General features: G+C 42.2%; 1 protein-coding gene across 5 annotated transcripts; it reads left to right on the top strand.

Moving 5' to 3' along the window:
• Positions 1 to 1418: 1418 nt before the first annotated feature.
• On the top strand, positions 1419 to 23956 carry sema4ab (sema domain, immunoglobulin domain (Ig), transmembrane domain (TM) and short cytoplasmic domain, (semaphorin) 4Ab). Of its 5 annotated transcripts, none has more exons than XM_040002642.1 (16): positions 1419 to 1431; positions 5565 to 5670; positions 6177 to 6343; positions 7871 to 8031; positions 9116 to 9175; positions 11393 to 11458; positions 11636 to 11729; positions 13098 to 13220; positions 13495 to 13622; positions 14230 to 14411; positions 15242 to 15386; positions 17695 to 17884; positions 18046 to 18161; positions 18950 to 19113; positions 19716 to 19810; positions 20107 to 23956. In XM_040002642.1, the coding sequence occupies exons 3-16, from the start codon at positions 6247 to 6249 to the stop codon at positions 20922 to 20924; spliced, it is 2439 nt and encodes an 812-aa protein (XP_039858576.1). In that variant the 5' UTR covers positions 1419 to 1431; positions 5565 to 5670; positions 6177 to 6246; the 3' UTR covers positions 20925 to 23956. The 5 variants fall into 5 exon arrangements, with proteins under 5 accessions (XP_039858576.1, XP_039858574.1, XP_039858575.1 ...); XM_040002640.1 differs by lacking the exon at positions 1419 to 1431 and adding an exon at positions 5851 to 6032 and having other exon boundaries at positions 5559 to 5670; positions 11360 to 11458; XM_040002641.1 differs by lacking the exon at positions 1419 to 1431 and adding an exon at positions 5890 to 6032 and having other exon boundaries at positions 11360 to 11458.
• The last annotated feature ends 16 nt before the right edge of the window (positions 23957 to 23972 follow it).

Genomic DNA, 23972 nt, shown 5'->3' with positions numbered 1-23972 from the left:
TGAATTACTACCATTCATAACTGACTCAATTTCCTAATTGACACATGCAAATGTTGTAAGTGTAGATCCCACTGAGATGTCCCAGCAGACAACTTCACTTTTAAAACGGCAAGTAGATTATTTACAAGGTGCACTGCTGTTAAGAAAATCATGTGAGAGATGAAAAAAAGACTCCCACCTCATTAAAATGAGTCAAGATTAAATATTAGAGTCTTTATATTTCAAGAGAGAATCTATTGTAAGAGTTTGACTGTTTTATAAAAAAATATCACACATAAAAGTGGAATGAAAACTGTGACATTAGTAATAATCATATCCTAAGTGCACTGAACAACAGCCAATGCTAAGAAAATAAGCTCGAGGTGTTCACAACAACAGTCGCCTCAAGGTGCTTTATATTGTAAGGTAGAGCCTACAGAGAAAGACCCAACAATTATATGACCCCCTATGAGCAAGCACTTTGGCGACAGTGGGAAGGAAAAACTCAATTTTAACAGGAAGAAACCTCCGGCAGAACCAGGCTCAGGGAGGGGCGGGGCCATCTGCTGTGATTGGTTGGGGTGAGAGAAGGAAGACAGGATAAAGACATAAGAAAATCCACCTGCCAAACTCCTTGTTGACTGCTGGTGACTGCCCCAACAACAAGCTTGCCCACTCTTGCTTAAAATATGACTTTAGCTGCTTAAACAAATGGATGAATGGAACCGTAGAATATCCTGTTCAGTCTGAGACAATCTGGGGAGCTGTTTTCAGCAGTTTACCCCTAACTGGATTAGTACTGGATGTGCACTGCTGCACGTTTTCAGTTATTGACAGTTTTTGCAGGGCTGGACTGGGACAAAAATGTATATGTGTATATATTTCATTTTGTATGATTATTATTATTGAAAAAGGTTTTAATCAGGTACAGTTGTTGTTGGGTTAGTTCTTAGTTGCCTGCAACATGTGACAATAATTAAAAGTCACACTTGAGCTATTAGCAGTGACTCGTGATCAAAGCAACCGTTCATTTTAATCCTTGAATCTCTCCCTTCCTGATTACGTCTCTTCATCTGTTTTCTTACCATTTAATTTCACCTTCCTCCATCTCTTCCTTACTTCTCCACAGCTGATGCGAGCAGCAGGTCTGGTTACTAGCTGCTTGTAGCTGTTACAAGCTGTTACTAGTTGTAACTAGTTGTTGCTGGTACTGTTCAAAGGTATGCCAGATTACCAGTCCAGCCCTGGTTTTTGCTCCAATGAACAGAGAGAGTTGAAAAGCAAACACTGGAGCCTGTTCAAACCTGAAACTGTCTGAAGCACTGGGCAGCATTGTGGTTCAGTGGTTTTTATAGTTTTCTTTCTGAAGTATCTACCCCGTCACGTCTGAGTTTGGTAACTATGGTTCTCGTTCTCTACCTTGGTTGTTAGTTTCCTGTTGTGCTCTTCCCAGTTGTGTTGTGTGTCTGTCTAATATCTATGTGTTCTGTCTCTATGTCAAGCTCACGTGTCTTTATCTGTGTGCGTATGTGATACTTGCTGTTTTATTGTGACAGTCCCTCATCTCGTGTGTGTCTTCAGTTTTGCGTCCCCTCTCTGCCTGATTCCCTCTTCTGTATATATCGTCTGTTTCTCTGTCATCATCATCTTACCTTCCCTCACGCTGTGTGTTCAGTTTGTGTGTAGCTTCCCAGTGAAGAAAATCCTTAGTATCAGCCCAATGTGAAGTGTTTAGTCACTGATTACTAATTGTTTGCCCTTCTTTTCAATTTAACTCAACAGATGCCTTTCCCAGATATCTTAGCAAAAGGTGATAAAGGGAAGAAGAAAACTGAGCAGGTGGCTGACCGTCCTCTTCCCTGAAATTATGTGCTCTCATTTGTGAAGAGAATGGGATGCCATGGCAGACCAGCCAGTTCCAGTATTCTTTGGGGAACGTCAGACGATTTGGCTGGTGCTGGAATGTGAGCGCGTCCCGCTACTAAAGGACTGGCAGCGTTTGTTCTGTTCCTCACTGCACAAAGACAGCGGTCCTGAGGCACAGTGCTTACCTTTCTACAGTCCTGCCCTGCTTCCCCTGGTATCTCTACCACAGTCTTTCACAGCGAACGTCAGCTGCACCTAAACTGAAACATAACTCTGCCGTCTGCACAGAGTTTCTGCAGCACCAGCGAAACGTTCACCGTGACTCTTGGTTTAGTTGCCAGATGTTTTTCATTTTAATTCTGCTTGTTTTTTATAGCTCAATAAAAGCTATTTGAACACAGTTATTTGTTTTTCAAAACAAATTGTTGTCGTTTTCTGTTTTGATCTGTTTGTTAGCAGAATTAAATATTCAGGCACAGGAAGTGAGTTATCATTGTAAAACAAAATCTCATCATTCCTTTGTTCTTTTTTTGTAGTTTTAAGTGAAAATTTACATAAAGACATACAGCAGAAGATTTTTATTACTTTAAAATGTTTTTAAGAACAAATATAGCAAAGTGAACAGTACTAATGTTTTTATGGCAGTATTATCATGTTATTACATGAAGTAAAGCCAGTGTTTTATTAAGCTGTAATTAACAGTATACTGTAATTACAATAACTTTTTTTGCACTTTTTTAAATGATGGTATTAATTATGGAATAAAAGTACCAGATTTTTCACATAAAACGACTTTTTTTTATTATCCTGTAAAAATATGGACATTTTCTTTATTTTAATTGTGAAAAACTTGATGGTAAATTTCTCTTATTTTATGAATTTTTTTCTGGCGCTCCAGCTGCCAGAATGTTACCAGCATGCTTGGCAGAGGAAGAACCTGACGCTGTTTAAAGGTTAACATGGATTCTTTGGTGAATATTAAATGTTTTGCTCTTGTAATGAGCTTTGGTGGTCGATCACTCCTAGAAGAGTAACTGTTGCTCTTGACAATTTTGAACGTGGACTTTGTATCTGAACTCTTCAGAGGTGGCTTTGTAACCTTTTCCAGTGTGCAAAGCAACAAGAAATCTTTTCACTGAATTCTTCAGAAATCTTCTTTTTCTAGCACATATCATTCATTGATTAGGTTCTCCTTCTGACTTATAAATTCATTATTTTTTATGTTACTTTTCTGCAAAAATATGGAAAATCTCAAAGGATTCACAAACTTTTGCTATACTTGTCTTAACACCTTCATGTTTGATACTGAGAGGCATTCAGTCTGTTACCACATGGCTGTTTCCAGGTCACTGATAATCCTCCCCAATCTTCTTTTCTCCTCATTAGCCATCTTACCCGCTGCTGCGCTCACAGTGAAGCCTGTGACTTATTCTGAAGAACACTAATTTCACATGCTGTGGCTTGGACCTTATGTTAGTGCTGGGAATACTGGTAAATAGTAATATATGCTTCCACTGTATGTAATACTGGGACATGACAGCTAAATGGATGTTTAGATCAGCAAAGAACTTTGAAATGAAGCTAATAAATGCATCGTCTCAAAGAGCAAACAACTGCATTTTGATGGTCACATCAGTGTGGTTTGACTGATTCTGCAGCTACACCTGGTTTGTGTATAACGGGGTCTGCAGGTGAAACAACCCGAAGGGAGATTTTTGAGCCGGACGTCAGATCAAGATTCCCCAGCAAAGCATCAGGATAGAAATCAAGAAAAACAGCAAGATTTCTAACAAAAGGTATGTCCACACGTGACACATGTTGACCTCATGCCAGATATGTGTTTATAAAAACACTTTACATGTTGTGTGATATCAGTTCATATGAGCTAATGTAAAAATTCATAACTAGAGACGTGTTGTTCAGCTAACCTACTGCAACAAGTAACAAAAAAGGAACATTGGTTGGTTGAAGACTTAATCGAACTCACAATGAAGGCTTATCTTGTTGGATGTCATGTATATACTACTGACATGTACAAAGCAAGGGCAGGAACTGCTTTCTCTTCACTTCTCCGTGTACCATAGCCTGAGACATCCTGCATGTGAACTTCACTCAGAGATGGAGAAAGATAAGAACAACAGACCAGGAGAGGAAGAAGCGCAGTTATATTCAAAGGTAAGGATGCTGTTTGATAAACTGGAAATATAAAGTTTACATGTAAGTGTTTTTAAACCAGATGCTGTGTCTGTACATGGGACAGTGTCTTGAACAAAGGTAACTTTGTGTTATTTAAAAACAGTCATCAGATTAGTGCAGGTTAACTATTAGTTTACTGTACTGTGAAGTTAAAGTACTGAACAGCATGTGACTGGTGCTCATGCTCAGAGTTACATCTAGTGTTTAAAGTTAAGCTGGTGATGCTTCAGTCAGTCATTGAACTTTCTACTGTAGAGCATAGAAATCAGCCAGGACAAAGGCTGCTGAATGCAGTGGTATAAATGCACTCAGAGCAGCACACATCAGCTGATCACAGCCTGCACACTAAAGAAATCTCAATAGAAATTATTGTGAGTCCTGCTCATCTGACTCATTTCCCTGTTTAGAGGCAAAGTTGTTCTCTACAACAGGACATAGCCATTATTTATTTATTTATTTATTTCCTTCTTTTTCTCTGCTCGTGTTCTACAAGCTAAGTCCACTTATTAGACTTGTGCAAAAATAATGTTGGTATTCCCCGTGTACTGACATTATTTTGTTACTAGAATAATATTTTAGCCTTCTTACTTTGAGTACTTTTCAGAGCATGTACTTTTTCACTTTTACTTGTGTAAAAAAGTTGAATCTGACCATCCTGCAGCTGGACTAAACATCACAGCTGTCCTACAAACCAGTTTCCTGTCAGGATTTTGCTTTTTTGTTTGTTTTGTGTGTTTACTTATTTCTTCCAGGAAAGATAAAAAATATCACTCATCTAAACGATATGAGATGGAAACCTGTTGGTCATTAGTCAAGTAGTCAAACCCACACCAAGTTGTCCACATATTATTTCTAAAGGCCTTGTTAAAGAGGAGGCCATGCTGTATACACCAGGGGTCTTAAAGTCACAGCCCAGGGCCCACCTGCAGCCCACGTCACACCTACTCACATTGATGTGAAGAGATGTAATGCAGCCTTAAAGTGACTTTTTTGTTTGTTGTTGAGTGAAATGTTAAAATAAGTTCTTCAAATGATTGAATATGAAGGCAACATGAGCAGAGACACAAACATGAGAGGGTGTGTTAGTTCACTGACAGACTCACAAACTAATGCGCACACTTATGTCTGCACTTCGGTTTTGTTAAATATGAACACAATGACAGCAGAAGTGCTGCCACGTGTGCACAGGCAGAGAGGACCAATTTGGTAGTTCAATGAAAGGCTTCAGTTAGTTAAGAGGGAGGAAAATGCAGTTTTATCTTATTATGCAATATTTGATATTTTTAAAAAACAACTACATTTTCAGAAATGTTTCTTTGTTTGTTGGTTTGTTTGTTTGTACTACTTGAACACTAACGTGGCCCACAGCGCATTTAGTTTGAGACCCCTGGTACACGCAGCTTGAACCTGGGGCCTGAGGAGGGCCTGTTGCTCGGACGTTGTAATGTGTACGGCCGCCCTGCAGGTGGAGGCCGGGCTTCCTAGATCTGCGAATGGGAGGAGGCATTGTTGTTATAGTAAAGGCTGAACCACGGTCAGCGTTTTCTCCTCGCGTTACTGATCCGCGAGTGTTGGACAGAATATTGGTGGATTGGGAGCGATGGAAGGAAAACGGGGAGGAAAGGAAACGTAAGCTGACTTTTCTGTCTTTGTGTTGTCGCTCTGTAAGTTTTTCTAAGATAGAGTTATTTAGCACACAAGAAACTATCGTCATTGCATCGTTACTCCACGTAAAACGCCCCAGCAGTAATCTGTAAACTCTGCGGGCTGTGCTGGCGGAGCCGTCCGCGTGTATGTGTCGCGTTACAGGGTCGAGCTCATCTTCAGGTTCATGTTTTTTTAAATCAGCGACATCTCCACACTGTGGAAACGTCGAGCCGCTGCCTCGCTGTGACTCTTCATCACAGCAAGAAACAAAGACACAGCTGAACAAACAAAACGCAGCGACGGACCCATGTCCTCCTCATGTCCTCCTCATGTTCTCCTCATAGGTGATCTCTCTGATTTCTAAACCTGTAGCTTTGATGCTTAGGCATATAAACATTAACGGAGTTACACAAACTCACCGTTGAAACAACACAAATCAATGCATTTGATTAGAGGACTGTACGGTAACGTGTGTGCATGTGTCTCAGATGGAGTGATGGACAGCAGAGTATGTGAACTTCAATGTAAACGAGGCCAGACTCCATTATTCCTGCTGTGATGGAGATCCCCATCCTGCTGCCACTCGCCCTGGCCTTGCTGGGGTTTCTGTGCCCATGTGTGACAACACTGACTCCCAGAGTCTCCTTCCCCATGGGTGAGTGAAGCCTTTGAAACATCACGTGCATTTTTACCCCCTTTATCATGTTGGGTCATTTAAATGTATTAGGGATAGAACAAAGCACAGCGATGTGTTTGTTCTCTCACGTCTTTACGAAATCGATTCTTGTGCACAAATATTGTGCTGAAACCTCATGAATTTAAAAAAAGGGCAAAATCATGTTAATCAAATTAACTGGGACACACATGTAGTTGACAGTTATCATGTTAGATGGAGTACTGTGAGATTGTACACTTCAGTGTCTGATTATAATGCAAGTACAGGGCACTGTTTCAGTGCTTGTTTCACATGTAAGTAAAAAAGAGGTTGAAATTCTGGAAGATGCATAAAAAATAACAGCAATAGTATCCGTGCACAACCACTTTCAGATCTCTTCAGAGATGTTCGGTCAGGTTCTGGTTGAGCTACCCAAGAACATCGACACAGTGAAGCCGCTCCTTTGTTATCTTGGCTGTGTTTCAGTACCTCTGGAGCAGGTTATCATCAAGGATGTCTCTGACGCTGACTAGTCCCCTAGTTCCTGATGGTGCATGATGCAGCCCCCACCGTGCTTCACTGTAGGGATGGTAGGGGCCAGGTGCTAAGCAGTGCCTCCAGAGTATCCTCCACATATGGTGCTTGGTATCCAGGCCACAGAGTTAGATCTTTGTCTCATCAGATCAGAGAATTTAGTTTTTCATGGTCTGAAAGTCCTTCAGGTGACTTTTCCACCTGGCCGTACAGGCCTGATTGGTGGAGTGGTGCAGAGATGGTCATTCTGGAAGTTTCTCTTTTCTCCACAAACCAACAGTGGAGTTCTGTCAGAGTGACTTTGAACTTCTTGATCATCTGCCTTACAACGGCCCTTTGACTCCAAGCGCTGGTTCCAAACTTCTTCCTGAAGCCTCTGTGCTTATTGGGACCTTCAATGCTGCAGAAATGTTTCCTCCCCCCAGGTCTGTGTCTTGGTTTAATCCTGTCTCCGAGGTCGGCACACAGTTGGTTGGACTTCACGGCTTGGTTTGTGCTCTGACATGCACTGTCAATTATGGGGCCTTAGACAGGTGTGGCATCCAATCAGCTGGATTTATCACCAGTCACGTGACACTTCACAGATTATCGGTGGAAACAGAATTGAGCTGACCTCAAGTTTGAGTGTCGTAGCAAAGGCTGTGAACACGTATGCACGTTATATTTTTTTACATTTCAACCTTGTTTCATTTTGTCATTATGGACTATTGTGTTTAAGCTTTGAGGTAAAATGAATCAGGTTATAATGAAATGTGGATTCTTTCTGTGTGCAGTGTGAATTGTGTGTTTAGTGTTGAATAAGTGACTAGATAGCGTGGTCACAATATTTTCTGTGACATAATAAACGTGGAAGAGACGTTTCGCAGACACCGAGTTCTTCGACATCTAAGCAGTTAACACTCTGTAGCCGGTTATATCTGGATCCTTTTAGTTATCTGTGGATATTTAATCCTAACATGCTTTGTCCTGATACAAACTGCTGTTTGATAACAGATAGTCCTGGGAGACGTCTCATCCGCTTCAACAGCCACGATGTCAGCAACACCACCACGCTGCTGCTCAGTGAGGATGGGGACATATTATATGTTGGAGCCCGGGACTCTGTGTTAGCCCTGAATGTTAGCCACAAGGACAGCATCATACTGAGGAACAAGGTAGGGGCTGACTGTTGACAGATGCACACTTATGCATATTGACATAAAGTCACTTGAGATTATGCAAATGCAGATCAGATAGTCTCTGTTAGGAATTAGACTGTGAGGCTCTAAACAGACGTCCATGTGACTACCAATTGTTTATGACGGCCCGACTGCAGAGACAGTGAAACAACCATGTCTGTGCCCTGCTGGTGGACTTCAAAGAAGCTTAACAGGAAGGACTACTTGGCTGTCAAGTCTTCAGCTTCCTGTGTCTGCGACACAGTACAATCACTGCTTCACCATCACCTGTACTTTTTTTAAATTTAAAGAACTCAAAAGAAAAACAGCACATTTTTTATTAAACTATTCTAAAGTATTTTTGCAAAACATTGCAGGCAGAGTCTCTGTTGCCAAGTTAAAATATATTGAAATATTTATTGTGTTTAAAGCATGAAATACTGGCTCAAAGCTAGACGAGGAACCTGGCGCTTCATCCTTGTAGCCTGCACACCACAGCCTGCTTCTATTTTCATTCATTTTTTTTCACACTTGACGTTCAGACAGTAGTTTGAGAATTAGATCAGGACCTTTTCCACGTCTCCTTTCTCGTGTACTCCTATGTTAGCTAAACTTGCCACATCTTGGCACAATCCGATAATCCAGTCTGTGGACTACAGAGTACGTCCAGTATGACTAGTTTGACGTTTGTGTACTCGTATGTACCTCACACATTCAGTGTCACAGTTTGCAATAATCACACAGTAAAAAAGTGAAAGCATTTTTAACTGTTCCTGTTTGATGTGCTATTTAAGTCAGGAGACCACGATGCAGAAAACAGTATTTTATGTAGAAGCAGGCAGCTTTTTAAAATCGCTAAATGAATTTCTAAAGGTCCTTCTAAACATTCGGACAAACACAAACTGGGTTAAATCCTTTGTGACTGTAAAACTTGTAGTGCCTGCTTTTGGTGTATTTAAAAAAATGCAGTCTCGAAAAGAAATGTTCTGGCCCGTGCTGTGATCTTTCACATCACGATCTTTACACAAACCTGCGGCTGTGGTTAATGTGAAGAACTTGATGAACTCTCCTCTTCTCTCAGCTGGACTGGAGTCCTTCACATGAAGACCTTGAGCAATGCTCCATGAAGGGAAAGAAAATGGTAAGTGTTCTGTTTGAATGTATGAACAAATACTTTGAACCTGTTAAATTACAAATATACAAACCAAATGAGACAAAGGTGCCAATAATGTTCCAGCCCATATGGAAAAGATATATATAGATATAGATATATATATATATATATATATATATATATATATATATATATATATATATATTAGGGGTGCAACGATATTCGTATCGATATTGAACCGTTCGATACAGTGCTTTCGGTTCGGTACGCATATGTATCGAACAATACAACATTTGTAATTTATTTTATCAACTTTCCTTCTGACGATGCTGTCTGTGTTGAGCGCTCAGTGAATCTGCGTTCGACTACTCCGCCTAGGCTGCACTGTCGAGCGCAGATCCACTGAGCGCTCAACACAGACAGCATAGTCAGAAGGAAGAGCGCAGGGCAAGCTAGCAAGACAGAAGTTAAGCTCTCCTTGCAAGATGGACCTCCCCCACTGTCATTCAGATCTGGCGTTTGGAATTATTTTGGTTTTCATGTGACGTATGACCCTGAAGGTAAGCGAGTCATGGACTAAAGTAAAACAGTATGTTAGATGTGCCACGCAATGCTTAATTACATGGGTGGGAACTAGTGTGTTAGCACAGTTAGCTCGTTAACGTGTTGGCCGTCTAGGCGATCGGCGGTAGCTCGTTAACGGAGATTTGCCGTGTTGTGGCGTTAAGGTCATTTCAACGAGATTAACCTGAAAGCACTAGTGGGAACACAACGAATATGACTGCACATTTACGCCGACATCATCCTAGTGCAAAGACAAAAACAACAAGCATGCTACTAACTTTAGCCGAGTCATTTAGACAGCTGTTAGCACATGATTCTCCTTATGCTGCTGAGAATATAGCCCAGAAGAAGCGGATAGTATAGCTTTTATTTTGGAAAGAGCCATTTCTCTGTAATAAACTCTCTTTTCCAAAGATGAGTAATTCCTCAGTCAGATACAGGGCTCGCAAAATCGCTAGCCCGACGTCCTGGGGCTAGCGATTTTTTTCAGATGGGCTACCCTGCCCGTCGGGCTATTGTAGGAAGGAAAATATATGTCAATGCTTTTGCATTCTTTCAGAAATGTAGCTGGGTAATTATGTCATTGGCATCGGTGAGCCACTGTCAATATGTGACATATTCAAATCGCGTTTGAATTTGCGCTTGTTTTTTTGCTTTCACTTTGCAATCGTGCGAACTGTGTATAGAGAGCGACAGCACTGATCTGTGAGTGATGATAATTTGTGCACCAATTCCTCTGACATCGTCTTATTAATCGTTAGCTTACTATGCAAACATGACAAGTGAAATCTCCCGCAGCAAGCTTAAACATGTGAGAGGTTGATCGCGCAGAGAATCGCTGAGCTTATGTGAGTGAGCGTGTAAAAGCATTTCAGTTCTGCTGAGCCAAATAAGACAGGTCAGGGTGAAGAAGTGACAGCCAAAGAAAAGCTTACCACAAAACGGAGAAGTTATGACAAATCAGACTATAAGGCAAAAAGAAAGTGCAGCTTTATGGTTTCATGGACAAAATAATTTCTGTGGCTGCAATATGACGAGCTAAATAACCAGGGCTGCACATAAGTGGTCCGCAGGTGCGCATTCGCTGTCAAAATAAAAAACGCGCACAAGGGTTAGGGTTAAATTTAAAAACTGTACTTTTGAGTTAAAATATATATTTATAATTTTAATAAATGACAAATTAAAAAGGCATGAACATTTTTTTTGTATCGAAAAAATATCGAACCGTGACACCAAAGTATCGAACCGAACCGAACCGTGAATTTTGTGTATCGTTGCACCCCTAATATATATATATATATATATATAAATCTTATAAAGTTTGTATCTGTCTTGTATGAAACTTGTATGAAAAGCATACAAGAGTGAAAACACATATAAGATCCCTTGAAAAATTATATAATGAAACTTGTATGTTTTGTATACTTACTAAAAAAAATATATGAAAGTACTGAGAAAGTGGCCACTTTCATGAGTAAATCATATATGTTTTTACTATTTCTTTTCCATATGGGAGCTGGCAGTTGCAGTCCCTTTTGATGTAACATGAGAATGTTTGAAGTTGAACCAACAGGTCCTAGTTTAGACAAACCGTTAACAGTTTTACATGAGCTGGTTTTGTTGAAATGTTAAACTTTGTGTTTCCAGGCTGACTGTCCTAATTTCATACGTGTGCTGCAGTTCCTGAACACCAGCCACATCTATGCCTGTGGAACGTTCGCCTTCAGTCCACGCTGCACCTACATCGTAAGGCATTTAAGTTGTTAGTTTGTTTAACACTGTGACAGTGTTACTCACTGTTTAGTGATTGTAGCATAAAGTTGATACAAAAAAGCTTGAATTTCCCTTTTTGTGTGTTTGTAGAAATGGTCCATTTAGCATTCACTTCAGTAGCAGCTTGACTTTTTCTCCTTGTCTTCCCAGAACACTGACACATTAACAATGAGCCTCAAGCCTGATGAAGGGAGAGGTCGATGCCCCTATGACCCTTATCAACGCAATACGGCTCTCGTTGTAGGTGAGGAAATGATGCCACAGCATGACTGGATTATTACAACTCTATTTTGGTGTCTCCCAATCATCCCTGTCCTAGTCATCCCTGTCCCAATCGTCCCTGTCCCAGTCATCCCTGTCCTGTCCCTGTCCCAATCGTCCCTGTCCCAGTCATCCCTGTCCTGTCCCTGTCCTGTCCCTGTCCCAATCGTCCCTGTCCCAATCATCCCTGTCCTATCCCTGTCCCAGTTATCCCTGTCCCAATCATCCCTGTCCTGTCTCTGGCTGGTGGAAAATGCAGGATTGCACAGCTGCAGGATTTATTGGGGAATTCACAGCATGAAGCACTTGTGATGAATTCAAACACGAGCAGTTTTGAAGTTAAGCTGGGTAGTAATGGTTCTTGCAGAGCTTATTACCTTCAGGCTGCAGCTGTGCAGTGTTTGCTGTGACCACCTTTATCCTTCATCAGAGCCTGAACTCGGTTCAACACAGTATGAACTTTGTTACGTTTCTTGTTATTTCTTTAATCGCTCTCAGGAATAGTTGTCCATGTTCTTGGAGGACATTTCAAACCTCTTATTTGAATGTTACCCCAACCTGTAAATGCCTTTTTTTCGATTAGCGAAGGCTAATCCACGATGATGGGTGTGCTTTTACTGCATTATCAGCCGGTTTGGGATCTTTGTGTTGCTGAACATGAAGCCATTACCAATCAGAATCTTTCCATTAGTAGATTTTTGATCATTGTTTTAAAGATAAAAGGCCTTATTTTTATCTTTTACCTTGAAGAAGGTCGGAGGTCCAAAGTAAGGTGATATTTAGAATGTGCATGTCTCAGTACAATGGCAGTAAGAAACACGGCTTTAAATGGCTTCATATATCATCATTATCACTTTGACCTGCAGATCAGTCTGTTGACCTTGAGGGGGTCAGAGGTCAAATGTGACATGACATTTTAAATCTTTATCAAATACTTTCTGCATGTTGATTGCGCACGCCACACATGCAAGTTATAGCGCGACCAATAAATCAGCTTGGTGAACGTAAGACGGTGGATTATTGACATGATTCTACTGTGTAAAGTGGAATCACGTTGAGTCCACTGAGAACTTTCATCATGTTTACAGACAGTGTGTATGCACACAACCATGCTGCCAACAGTGTGTATGCACACAACCATGCTCCCAACACTGTGTATGCACACAACCATGCTCCCAACACTGTGTATGCACACAACCATGCTCCCAACACTGTGTATGCACACAACCATGCTCCCAACACTGTGTATGCACACAAACATGCTGCCAACAGCCACAAAGATGGTCGAATATATTTTCATTGTGTCGCTGTTGCTCGTCAGTATGATGTTAGATGTTGTCATGTGTCTCAGATGGAGAGCTTTATACTGGCACTGTGGCAGACTACAGGGGGAACCGGCCCGTCATCTCAAGGCACCTCAGCGAGGGCAAGCGTGTCGACCTGAAGCTGGATGACACATTAGGATGGTTGGAGGGTGAGTGCAGCGAGTTCTTCCCCAACCTCAGATATTTGAATTTCTTTAATATTAGATACGTTTATGGCGTCTTAGATCAGTATCAATCCATTTGTTTGCTGGCACATCTTGTCTGTTACCTGTTATGTGGTGGGAATCACAAACATTGTAATAAGTGTTTCTTATTTCTGTTTAATTATTGAAAATGTACTTGGATTTCCAGCTTTACCATGTCTTTCACACATTGTTTCCAGTAACTTACATTTCTGCTTATGTTGCCTTCTGTTTGCCATAGATCCAACTTTCATCAGTTCCACATTTATTCCAGATGAAGAGAAAATTTATTTCTTCTTCACTGAAGTGGGCAGAGAGTATGACTTCATCGACAAGTTCATCGTCTCCCGCGTCTCTCAGATCTGCGTGGTAAGTTGGAACGACGGTGCTCGTCTACGACCCGTCCAAAGAGATTCTGCAAAGATTCAGCAGTGCTCTGATATTTGGAATTTTCTCCCAGGAACAAACAAACTTCACGAGCAGACCAAACCCGTCACACAAACACTAATAGTCCTCATTTAGACACAGGAAACAGACAGCCAGTCACATGTGTGTCCAAGGCCACAGATGCAGTTATAGCATAACGAACCTTAAAATGCACTGAATGTTATGTGTTCATGAAATACAATGGGTGAATGTGCCTGCAAAGCCCTTTTAGTGGTCAGTAAGGCTGAATGTCACCATTACAGGCTGTAATAACAACTTTGTCTCTTTTGATCTTCTCAACATGAACTGGAGGGATGTCAGTATTTAAGAAATCCCCCTGTAAGGTAACTTCTTAGTGCGTCTGACAGTGCAGGGGAACTTAGTCAGCAAGGTGAAGCTGAATTTGTGACTCCACCCACATGACTGGATGACATCTCCAAGATTTCTACCTGTCAGGATTGTTATTCATAATTCTGTCAAAGGGCTGTAACTCTGACCTTTCTGTAATATTATGTACATGATAACATCACTGTGTTCTCTCATTTGTCAGAGTGATGTGGGAGGTCAGCGGACCCTGCAGCGACGCTGGACCACGTTCGCAAAAGCTCAGCTGCTTTGCCAAGCTGACCATGAGCTGCCCTATAATGTGCTCCAGGACATAGACACCCTCCTGCCTGCAGAGGGCGCTCCTGTGGATGACATACTCTTTTATGGCATATTCACCTCTCAGTGGTGAGTGATGCTGTCTCCTGAAAAAAATCACCATGTTTCCATTAATACAAACTTGCTGTAGAGATTGAGAAGCACAGTTTTCAGATCTTTGACCTACTGTGTAGGTGAAGCATGTGTAGATTTGATCTTTGGGGCATTTAGAAAACTGCAGTGATGTATCCATGCCATCTGACCGGGGAAGCATTCAAATCTGAGGGATGTGCTCTTCTGTACCAGTCAAGGAAGGCTCTCGTCATGCTCACGAGTCCTCCAGGCAGTCTTTCTGTGGCCTTCAGGGGCGAATTGAGGGTTGCTATAGACAGGGCTGCACATAAGTGGTCCACAGGTGTCAAAATAAAAGACGCGCACCAGATAAGAAGTTGCAACGCACGTAAGATTTTCTGGAGGAGGACAGACATTTGTTTGGAACTCTTAAAGATGTCGAAGAAGCTCCTTTAAGCAGTTACTTTGGTGTTCCTCCACCTCCAAAGAATAGCAGAAGGAGTCCGAACCACAAAAGAAGCGCGTATCCTCGGAAAAGTGGTTGCAGGAGGTGAGCTGGCTTCAAACAAATGATGAACGCACAGAGATGTGGTGCCGAATGTGCCGTGAAAATCCCACTCTAGGACAAAAACAGTGCTTTTGATATGGACACAAACGCGCGCTGCAACTTCTTATCTGGTGCGCGTCTTTTATTTTGACACTTATGTGCAGCCCTGGATATAGAATACAACAGAGAAGAAATACTATTTAAAGGATGCACATTTAAGAATGAAACAAGTTGCTTGCCGTAGTTCCATGTTTCTGATTCTTCGTGACTGTATTCTTAATGTTTGTTTTTGATTAACCAGGTCTGTCAACTCTGGGCGATCAGCAGTGTGTTCCTTCCGCCTCACTGACATCAAATCGGTCTTTTCTGGTAACTACAAAGTCCTGAACCGGGACACATTACAGTGGAGTGCACGGGTTCAAGAGAAGGTCGCAAATCCAGGCGAGGTAAATGGTTACTTATGAAAACTTATTTAGAGTAAAGTCTCCATGAACCAGCGGGTGTACGTGCACACACGCTGCCTTCATGTGCAAAAACTAATTACATATTCACAGCTGTGAGAAACTTTAATTCTCAGATGTAAAAGTTTCACGATTATTTGTCGTCTTCTTCCACGTCATTACTGCCGTCTGGTCCTTCCTGCTTTCTCACTACTTTACTTCCTACTTCTGCTCTTGGTACCAAGTTCACACTTTCACAGTTAGCTTAACATTCTTTATATAGATGTGGATAAAATTATTAGCATGAAATTTCAAGTTTTTGTCAAAATTTTGACAAAACAGAACAAAGGATTTCCAACATAGCATTTCTAAGCATGCTAGTTTCCTTTAGAAAGCATAAATTATATATATTTACTCACAATAATAGAATTATCAGAGAAAGTGTTTTTTCCAGGGTCAGTATAAATTATCCCCTGAATAACAAACCAGGTTGTGCAATGATGTGCTTTAACTCTTTAAAGCTGAAAGCTTATAAAATTAAGTTAAAACTGAGGTTCCAGTGTCTCGTGTGTCACAGAGAAAGCAGCAGCCGAAAACCAAATCAAATCTGTTTACATGAGAAGAATGATTTTTGATGCTCACAAAGCAGGAGATGGATACTCAAAGTTATCGCAGCGTTTCCGAGTTGTTCTACTGAGATGTATCATTGAGAAATGTAATGAGAGCCGAACAGGACAGAACAACTGTTGCAGAAGCGAAAGATTTTAAGAAAACGCTGCCACAACACGAGTGAATGACTTGGCCGAGTTGGGAATCGGAGTCTCAAAGAAGATGATCACTTGACTCCTGCACAGGAACTTACGACCTCAAACCAGACTCAGCCTGGAGCAGGATTAGGGGAAGTGCGTGCTTTGGTCAGATGACATTAAACTACAGCTCTTTGAGATGCTTCTTATTTTTGGATTTATGAAGAAGAAGGATATGTGACCATTTTAAACCTCAAGCACTCAGCAGCAGAAACTGGGTCATCGTTTGTCTTCCAACATGACAACAACTAAAACGTACGATATCGACTGACCTGCACAAAGCTCCGACTCGGATCTCGCTGAAAATCTGTGGGTGAACTGAAGAGAAGAGTCCATGCCATCAAACCTGGAGGAGCTACAACAAACGACTGCAGCCTGATATACAGCAAAAAGTGAAGAATAGCATCGGGGAGCTAATAATGTTAACCTCAGTATTTATTGGGTTTTTTTGGAAAGAAAAAAAAAGTTTGGATGAAGTTATTTGGAAAGTTGTGTCAAAAATTCCTTTCTCTGTTTAGTAACACCGGGGAAATTCAGTTTACCAAAGTAAATGATATTTTTTGATAACGACTGTGTTGAGTCTGTTCCTTCCCGTTCCATGCAAGGCCACCTGGGTTGGCTGGAAGACTGTTTACTTAGCCTGGCAGGGCGAAGGACACTGTCTCAGCTGAACTATGGACACACACACACATACATATACTGATAAGCACTCACCGACGCATCACCCTCCCTACCCCGGATCCAACGCCACCTCCAACGCTTACCTCCCCTCTGATGTGGACATCGGGTCAGCTGGAGGCGCAGTCAAAGATTGCAGCGGTCCCGGATCAGATGTACACACTGGAACACTTCCCCATGTTGCTGTCTGTGTTTATTGTGCTGTGGTGTGTTGATATCTGTGCATTCCTGTATTATCCTTCTGTGTTACACATTTCGATGTTTTCTTCCTCGCTGCCTAGCCTGACCCGTCTCCCCAATGTGATGTTTGTATTGTATGTACGGTCGGCAAGGTCTGTCATCTCGGTTGTGGGCAAAAGACCTGCAACTGACAAATAAAGGCTATCTCATCTCATCATCTCATCTCTCATCTCACCCAGATTTTAACATATTTCCTTTTCCATACTTTCATATTTCAACACACCCACTAATGTGTTCAGAATATTGTAAACCTATTACCATCGACACTGTAGTCTTTATTATAAATGTATTCTTAAAAATTCCTTAAGTGCTCTACTTCACATTTCAAAGCGCTGTTCAGATTTGAAACATGTAACTATAGGCAACATAACAGTCGGCAGGGTGAAGTGGACGAGACCCACAATACAGCTACTAATGAAGAAAACCACAGGCTGAGGTGTAACCTAAATACGTTCGAGCGTTGAGTGAGTGAGCAGGGAGCAGTTTCGCTGATGGCACGCTCTCTGCTGCTCATAATGTGCGATTAAAAAAGTGCCGCACAAATGGAAATGAATACAAAAATAATTAGTTTGTGTCAACTTTTGTGTTAGTGTGGCCTGCACAACGCCTCAGACAATGCCCTGCGCTTTGTCAAAGAGAACTTCCTGGCAGATGACAGTGTGCGACCAGTTGGAAGGAACCTGACCATGGTGTCTGCTGAAAACACCTACAGCCACCTGACTGTCCAGAGGGTCCAGGCAGCCAACGGCAAACACTACACTGTCCTGTTTCTGCTTACAGGTAGGACTGCAGGCAGAGCAGTAAAATACACAACTAACACATTTCAAAGGCTGAACTCTCCCACGACTGCAGCTGACACCTCACAGTACAGGTTTATATCCTCTCAGCACTTCTTCTTGAATAGTTTTATGTTATTAATGATTTCTTTTCTGATGTTTCAGAGTCTGGTTACTTGCATAAAGCAGTGCTGCTACTCAGAGGGGCCCATATCATCGAGGAGATTCAGGTCTTTGAGCAGCCTCAGCCTGTCAGGAGCCTGAAGCTCTCCATACCCAAGGTGCACACTGCTGCTGACCTTTGGTGGTTCAGTTCCATTTAGGTTTTTAGACTATTGGAGGCAATGGAGACAAAGACGTGGCAATGACCATCGAGAGTTCCTGTGTGCTGCTTTGAGGGTTAATTATTTATGTATTATTATTTAGCTCCAAGCTACACTGCTAAATAAAGTAAAGGAACACGTAGGAAACACATCTCAAGGTCATGCTGGACGTTCATACTGATATGGACCGACGGACACGTCAGGGACAAAAGGATGTCACGTTGTTGGATGCAAATGAATTCAAAGACACACTGAAAGATCAAAATGAAACTAATGATATGGCAGACTGGTCCATTTTGCCCAGACTCCATTGCAGCAACTCAAAGTAGTGCTCAGTCCTTTGTATGTTCCCCACGTGCCTTCTATGCCTGACAGCATCAGGGGAATCTCCCAGTGAGACAGCAGATAGTGTCGTGGGGAATCACCTCTCTGAGCTCAGGGACAGTCGGAGGTGCAAACTGGCAGCATCGAATGGGACGTGACATAATGTCCCAGAGGTTTACCGTGCACTCGGTTCAGTTATCTATTATTTTTATGAACATGCTGGAGTCCTTAACTGATCAATTTGCAAGTCTGGGTAAAAAGTAGACTTGATCTCTGTGTTGTTCCAGATGTTCTGCAGGTAAACCGTTTGAACTCAGTTTTGCAAACTAGATAAAGTTTCTCCATCACAGTGAAGCAGAATGATGTCATTGCGACAGAGTACTATACAGACATGTCTGAAGGCTTATTCTGTCCCACTGCAGGGAGTGATTTATATCGGCACGTCGGAGGGCGTCGTGAAGGTCCCGACAGCTAACTGTTCTTTTTACTGGACCTGTGCTCAGTGTGTTCTGGCCCGAGATCCCTTCTGTGGTTGGGATCCTGCCAGTAGGGTCTGTGTGATGGTCTCTACAACAAACACTAACCTGTGAGTAACACTACATTTTTATTATGATTAATACGTTCAGCACACACGATCTGCTCACGTTTTTATTATGAAACACAAGGTTGCACAATGAAACTACATCAGCTGAGGAAAGAGTCGGTAATACCAAACTGTGCAAAGCTAGTCAACTTTTATTCTTGACCTTGTAGCTTTTGAGCAGGTAGCACAGCTTTGTTTAAATGAATCATTTACAGGCGCGACAGCACATCTGGATACTCCAGGTGGGATTATACAACATCCATGTAGGAATTTCCTCCCTCTCGGTCAATGTTTAATGGTCTTGTTCTTATCTACTTGGCACCTTTCTATTCTTCCTGAGCACTCAAAGCGCTCCATGCAACTTGCCTCACTTTTTCCTCTGTGAAAGTGTGTTGTAACATTCACACACATCATACTTGGGTTTGTACCTTGCCCAAGGATATTTGGCAGATTGAAGCAGCCAGGGATCAAACCACCAACCTTCCAATTAATAGATGACTGCTTTGTGAATTTCATGTTTTTACTTCTGGTTTGAGGATTGGTCATCAGTGGGGAATCTGTGAAACTTAGTGCCCACCTTCTCTGTTAATGGTTTCCCTCCTCAGAGGCCAGGACATAGAAAGAGGAAACGCTGAAGAGGCATGCAGCAGTGTTTCATTAAATCACAAGAGCAGATTTGGTCCAAACAAACTGCCTGCGGGTGAGTATAACATCTTTTTAATATCTATTTTAGTCTGAAGGTTAAATGGAGGAGAAAAGTCTAAAAGGAATGAAATAAATCATGAAAAGTCACACGTCTGAGGTTTTGTGTGGGCTGTGAGCCAAACATATAAAACATGAATTTGCTTTATTTAACTTTTACTTTTCTAATTTAGACATGATTGTGTGAAGTTCAGATTTTTCCAATAGATTCTTGTTTAGAAGCACGGTCATTGTTCTTAGTTTCTGTGATATCCAAACACCTGTTTCTGATGCAAACTATAATCTGTATGTCAGCCTCGTGTCCTCCAGGCGAGCTGGTGTCTGTGTCGCTGAACGAAGTCGTGCGGCTGCAGTGTCCTGCAGCATCACGACTGTCTCAGCAGCTCTGGGAGCGTCCCAACAGTCGGCTGTCCTCAGACTTGTATCTGAACTTGGAGGATGGGAGTCTGAGCTTTGTGGCCACCCCTGCCACACTGGGCCACTACCTCTGCCTGTCCACTGAAAATGGCTACCAACAGACTATGGCCATCTATCATGTCAAGCAGAAGACCAGCCCTCTGTCTCAAACTCCAACCAGCTACACCCAGCCTCGGACAAATGCGATACCCACAATACAATCTATGGCCAAGCCGGGATCTGGACTCCACATATCTGTAGGAACAGAAACGCACCAAGGAGAGTCTAAGACAACGCCATCCAACAGGAACACTCAAGTCACCACCAGACAGCTGGGCAAAAACCTGACCTCATGGACAAAGCAGCCTCGACAGAGAGAATTAGAGCTCCGGGATGGGGAAGCGCTGCTGGCCGCCCAAGCCCCATGCTATTTAAAGGAGCTGGTAATTGTGTCACTTTTGCTAGTGCTGTCCCTCAGTTTGTTAATCACCATATTTCTGTTTGTCATCACACAGCGCTGCAACCACAGAACAGCCCCACAAGCAGCAACCATAGACTCTGACAGAAGGACCCCTGTAGAGCAGGAGGCCCGAAGGGCGAATGTGTTTCTGAGCAAAAGGAATGAACAAGGACAGCAAAGTGGACATGGCAGTGAGTTGGTTTGTAACGCTGCGCTTTCAGGTTCGAATGGACATTTGCCTAACACCCCCATCTAAACAGAGGTACAGTGTTACAGATGAAAAAAGTCACGTGGCACTCAAAGACTCCTGATCTATGGGAAGTCTTTGGCAACAGGAGGAAAAAGGTTTTTAAAACTTTATTTGAAGGGCGAGGAAGTAACACAAACCATTTTAAAGTGGTTTTCATGGGACTTATTATTCTATACATGCAGTTTTAATGTCCTGGTGTACATTGAAATTACAGCTCAGTTTAGGTCACAAATAAGGTCCCATATGCAACTGAAAGTGGCTGCTGAGGGTGGCCATCCTAATCGGTAAGATCTGTGATCGTACTAATAAATCAAAGAACTGTGCGTGGGATCACTTTTCTCAACAGCCATTTACTGGCAGCATTTGTGAGTATTGTTGTGGTGGAATAAGAGGCGTGGGGACATGAATGTCTCACAAATATAAAGCTTCAACCGTTACACCTAAGTGCCAGACCCTTCCTCGAACCCTCAAACAGGCCTTTGAAGGGTTGTGAAAAATGTCTTCCACAGTGTCATTGCTGTGATCTCAAATAGCCGGACAACAACACACAACGAGACTGTAAAATTACACAATTGTGCCTGTTCTGCACAGCTACATTTGGAACAGGCGCAATTGCTGTATAACCGTGTGTGTTGTAACTGCCCAGTCTTTTTCACAGCTCGAACTGGTGTATTGATGGAGATCAAACATTTGTCACACTTGGTACTGGACCCGCTGAGGTCCCAGTTCTGATAACTGACTTGTCTGTAACACTTTCACTGCTGATTGCCTGAAGCTGACACGCTTTTGTGTGGAAATAACTGGAATAAAGTTTGCACACGATTCTAAAAAGACGGATTTAGCAGCTGTTTCTGGCAGCCGTAGTTTTGGTGGTCAGTAATTGTGTTCTCCTAAACTGTAACATTTAGGTATTTGTAAGTAGTGGTGACAAAAACCTGGTTAAAATCTCTCTGAACAGGAGCACTGATTCAATGAAAAGCATAACTGTTGATTAGCTGTGACGTGTTGGTTCTGAATGTTCTGGTTGGTCGTCATATTATAGCTGGTTATGTTCTGACTATTTTGTTCTCTCTTGATAGCTTCATTTGGTAAAAGGTACAGTTCTGTCCAATGCAGCTGCTTCTTTAAATATTTTTATAGATTAGTCAAATGCAACACCAGTAACTGCCACAGTCGGCCAGTTGTACAGTTGTACAGTTGTATGCACCTTTTTAGAACAAAAAAATCATTTGTTTCCATATATTACATTTTGATCAAAATGTGTAAGGATCAGAAAATGTATCCAAAGACGTGTGTGTGTGCGCATGTGTGCGTGCGTGTGCGTGTTCACATAACTTTGTAGCACATGGTCAGAGTGAGTCAGCCAAGTTTCTTGTCTTGTGTGACAAAACAAAGTGAATGTGCCTTTGCTACATGTTATGTGACGATCCTGTGGAGCTGTTTGTACTTCTCACCATTTGGACACGTCAATAAAAAAATCATCCACAACTGTAATAAAGACTCAACATATTTATATTCACTTCAATAAACAGGTTTCTGAAATGTTACAAAATATATAAAAACCCATCACATTTATTTTTATGTCTTCACAATTTTTTAACAACTTGAACGATGGCAGAGCAGATGGTTTCCAAGTCCTCTCAGGACGCTTTTGTACAGCACTCAATGAACTTCTGTTAAAACCTAAGTAAACTACACAATTCACTAATAAAACCACCTTTCGCAGCATTAACTTGAAGTTGAAGTCTTTCACGTTGTTGTGGAGGAATTTTGTCCCACTGCTTTACAGGGTTCCTTCGGTTCATTCATCCATAGTGTCTTTAAGGTCCTGCCACAGCATGTCATTCAGATTGGTTTGCTTGTATATTTACTGTTGTGCTTGGGATCATTGTCCTGCTGCGTGATCCAATTTAGGCAAAGCTTTAGCTTCTCAGAAAGATGGACTCACATTTGTTTTAGAATGCTTTAGTATATAGAGAAGATGCCCAGGTCCTTTGGCAGCCCTCCACCATCATGTGTGACACTTGGTGAGAGATGTTTGTGCTGAAATGCTGTTTGGTTCTCACCACACGTGGTGCTGTACATTAATGATAAACATCTCCACTTAGTTCTTTGGACAAACAGGAAGTAAAATGGTTTGTTTAGATCCAACTTTTCAAACCTAAGCTGTGCTGGCATATTCTTGGTTTGGTCACGTTTTCTTCAACAAACTTTGAGTTTCTCTCCCGACTGTTTCCATCCTGCTGTGTCTGAGCCAACTGACTGACATGTTTCATTTCCACGTTCATAAAGCTGCTATTGAACCTCACAGCAGAAGGAATTGGTTTGTTTTTATTAACACTTTATTACCAATTTAAGATTATTGTAGCACCGTTTTTCTCTCGATGCCCAATGGTTTGTCAGAATTGCTCTGAAGCAGATGGGAAGTCTTTTTCGACGGCCTCTCCAAACTCACATGCTGGAATTCTTGTTTCAACCACCACCTGGGCTGCATTTCGCTTGGCCTGCTGATACGTGTCAGCTGCTTCTGAGAGGCTACCCCTCTGCCAGGGGGTTCCCAGCACACCCCATGTTTAGGTGTGCTAAGCCTGTCCTGCATCCTCCCCTGCCGTGCCCCCAACCTTCCTTACCAAAGAGGTGATGTTGTATGTCTCAATAGCAGGGATTGGTCCATCAGTGCCCTTCCTTTAACCGCAATCAGACACACGATGCACCCAACCCTAACACCACCTCCTGCTGGTGGTGGGCCTACAGTGACCATGCAGCTTCTGCAGGCTGCACCTGGCCAGGCCCCATGGGCTAAAGCCAGAGGGCCAGCCAGGCCTGGCTCCAGGTAGGACCCCGGTAACCCTTTCCCAAGCAGGGACACAGGTAAGTAAGTAAAGTGTATTTACATACACCGACCTGAAGACAGAAAAGCTCATGAAGTTTTGTTACTCGTGGGAGTCCATTGAATCACTCATTGTCTGCCCCATCACCCAGGACCTATTTGTCTTGGGAGACCCTCGTCAACATAGCCTCTGAGATCACGGGGCACACAAACCCTTCTACCTA

This window comes from Simochromis diagramma, unplaced genomic scaffold, assembly GCF_900408965.1.
Source record: "Simochromis diagramma unplaced genomic scaffold, fSimDia1.1 OVJJ01000449.1, whole genome shotgun sequence".
In the NCBI taxonomy this organism is placed as follows: Eukaryota; Metazoa; Chordata; class Actinopteri; order Cichliformes; family Cichlidae; genus Simochromis; species Simochromis diagramma.
This window is presented reverse-complemented; position numbering and strand designations above follow the sequence as displayed.

Bases quoted from the DNA above. Each gene is read 5' to 3' on its own strand.
- sema4ab (XM_040002640.1), top strand. From the start codon at position 6,247: ATGGAGATCCCCATCCTGCTGCCACTCGCCCTGGCCTTGCTGGGGTTT. The intron at 15,387-17,694 runs GTAAATGGTTAC...CTTTTGTGTTAG, and splicing joins AGGTCGCAAATCCAGGCGAG to TGTGGCCTGCACAACGCCTC. The intron at 17,885-18,045 runs GTAGGACTGCAG...CTGATGTTTCAG, and splicing joins TGTCCTGTTTCTGCTTACAG to AGTCTGGTTACTTGCATAAA.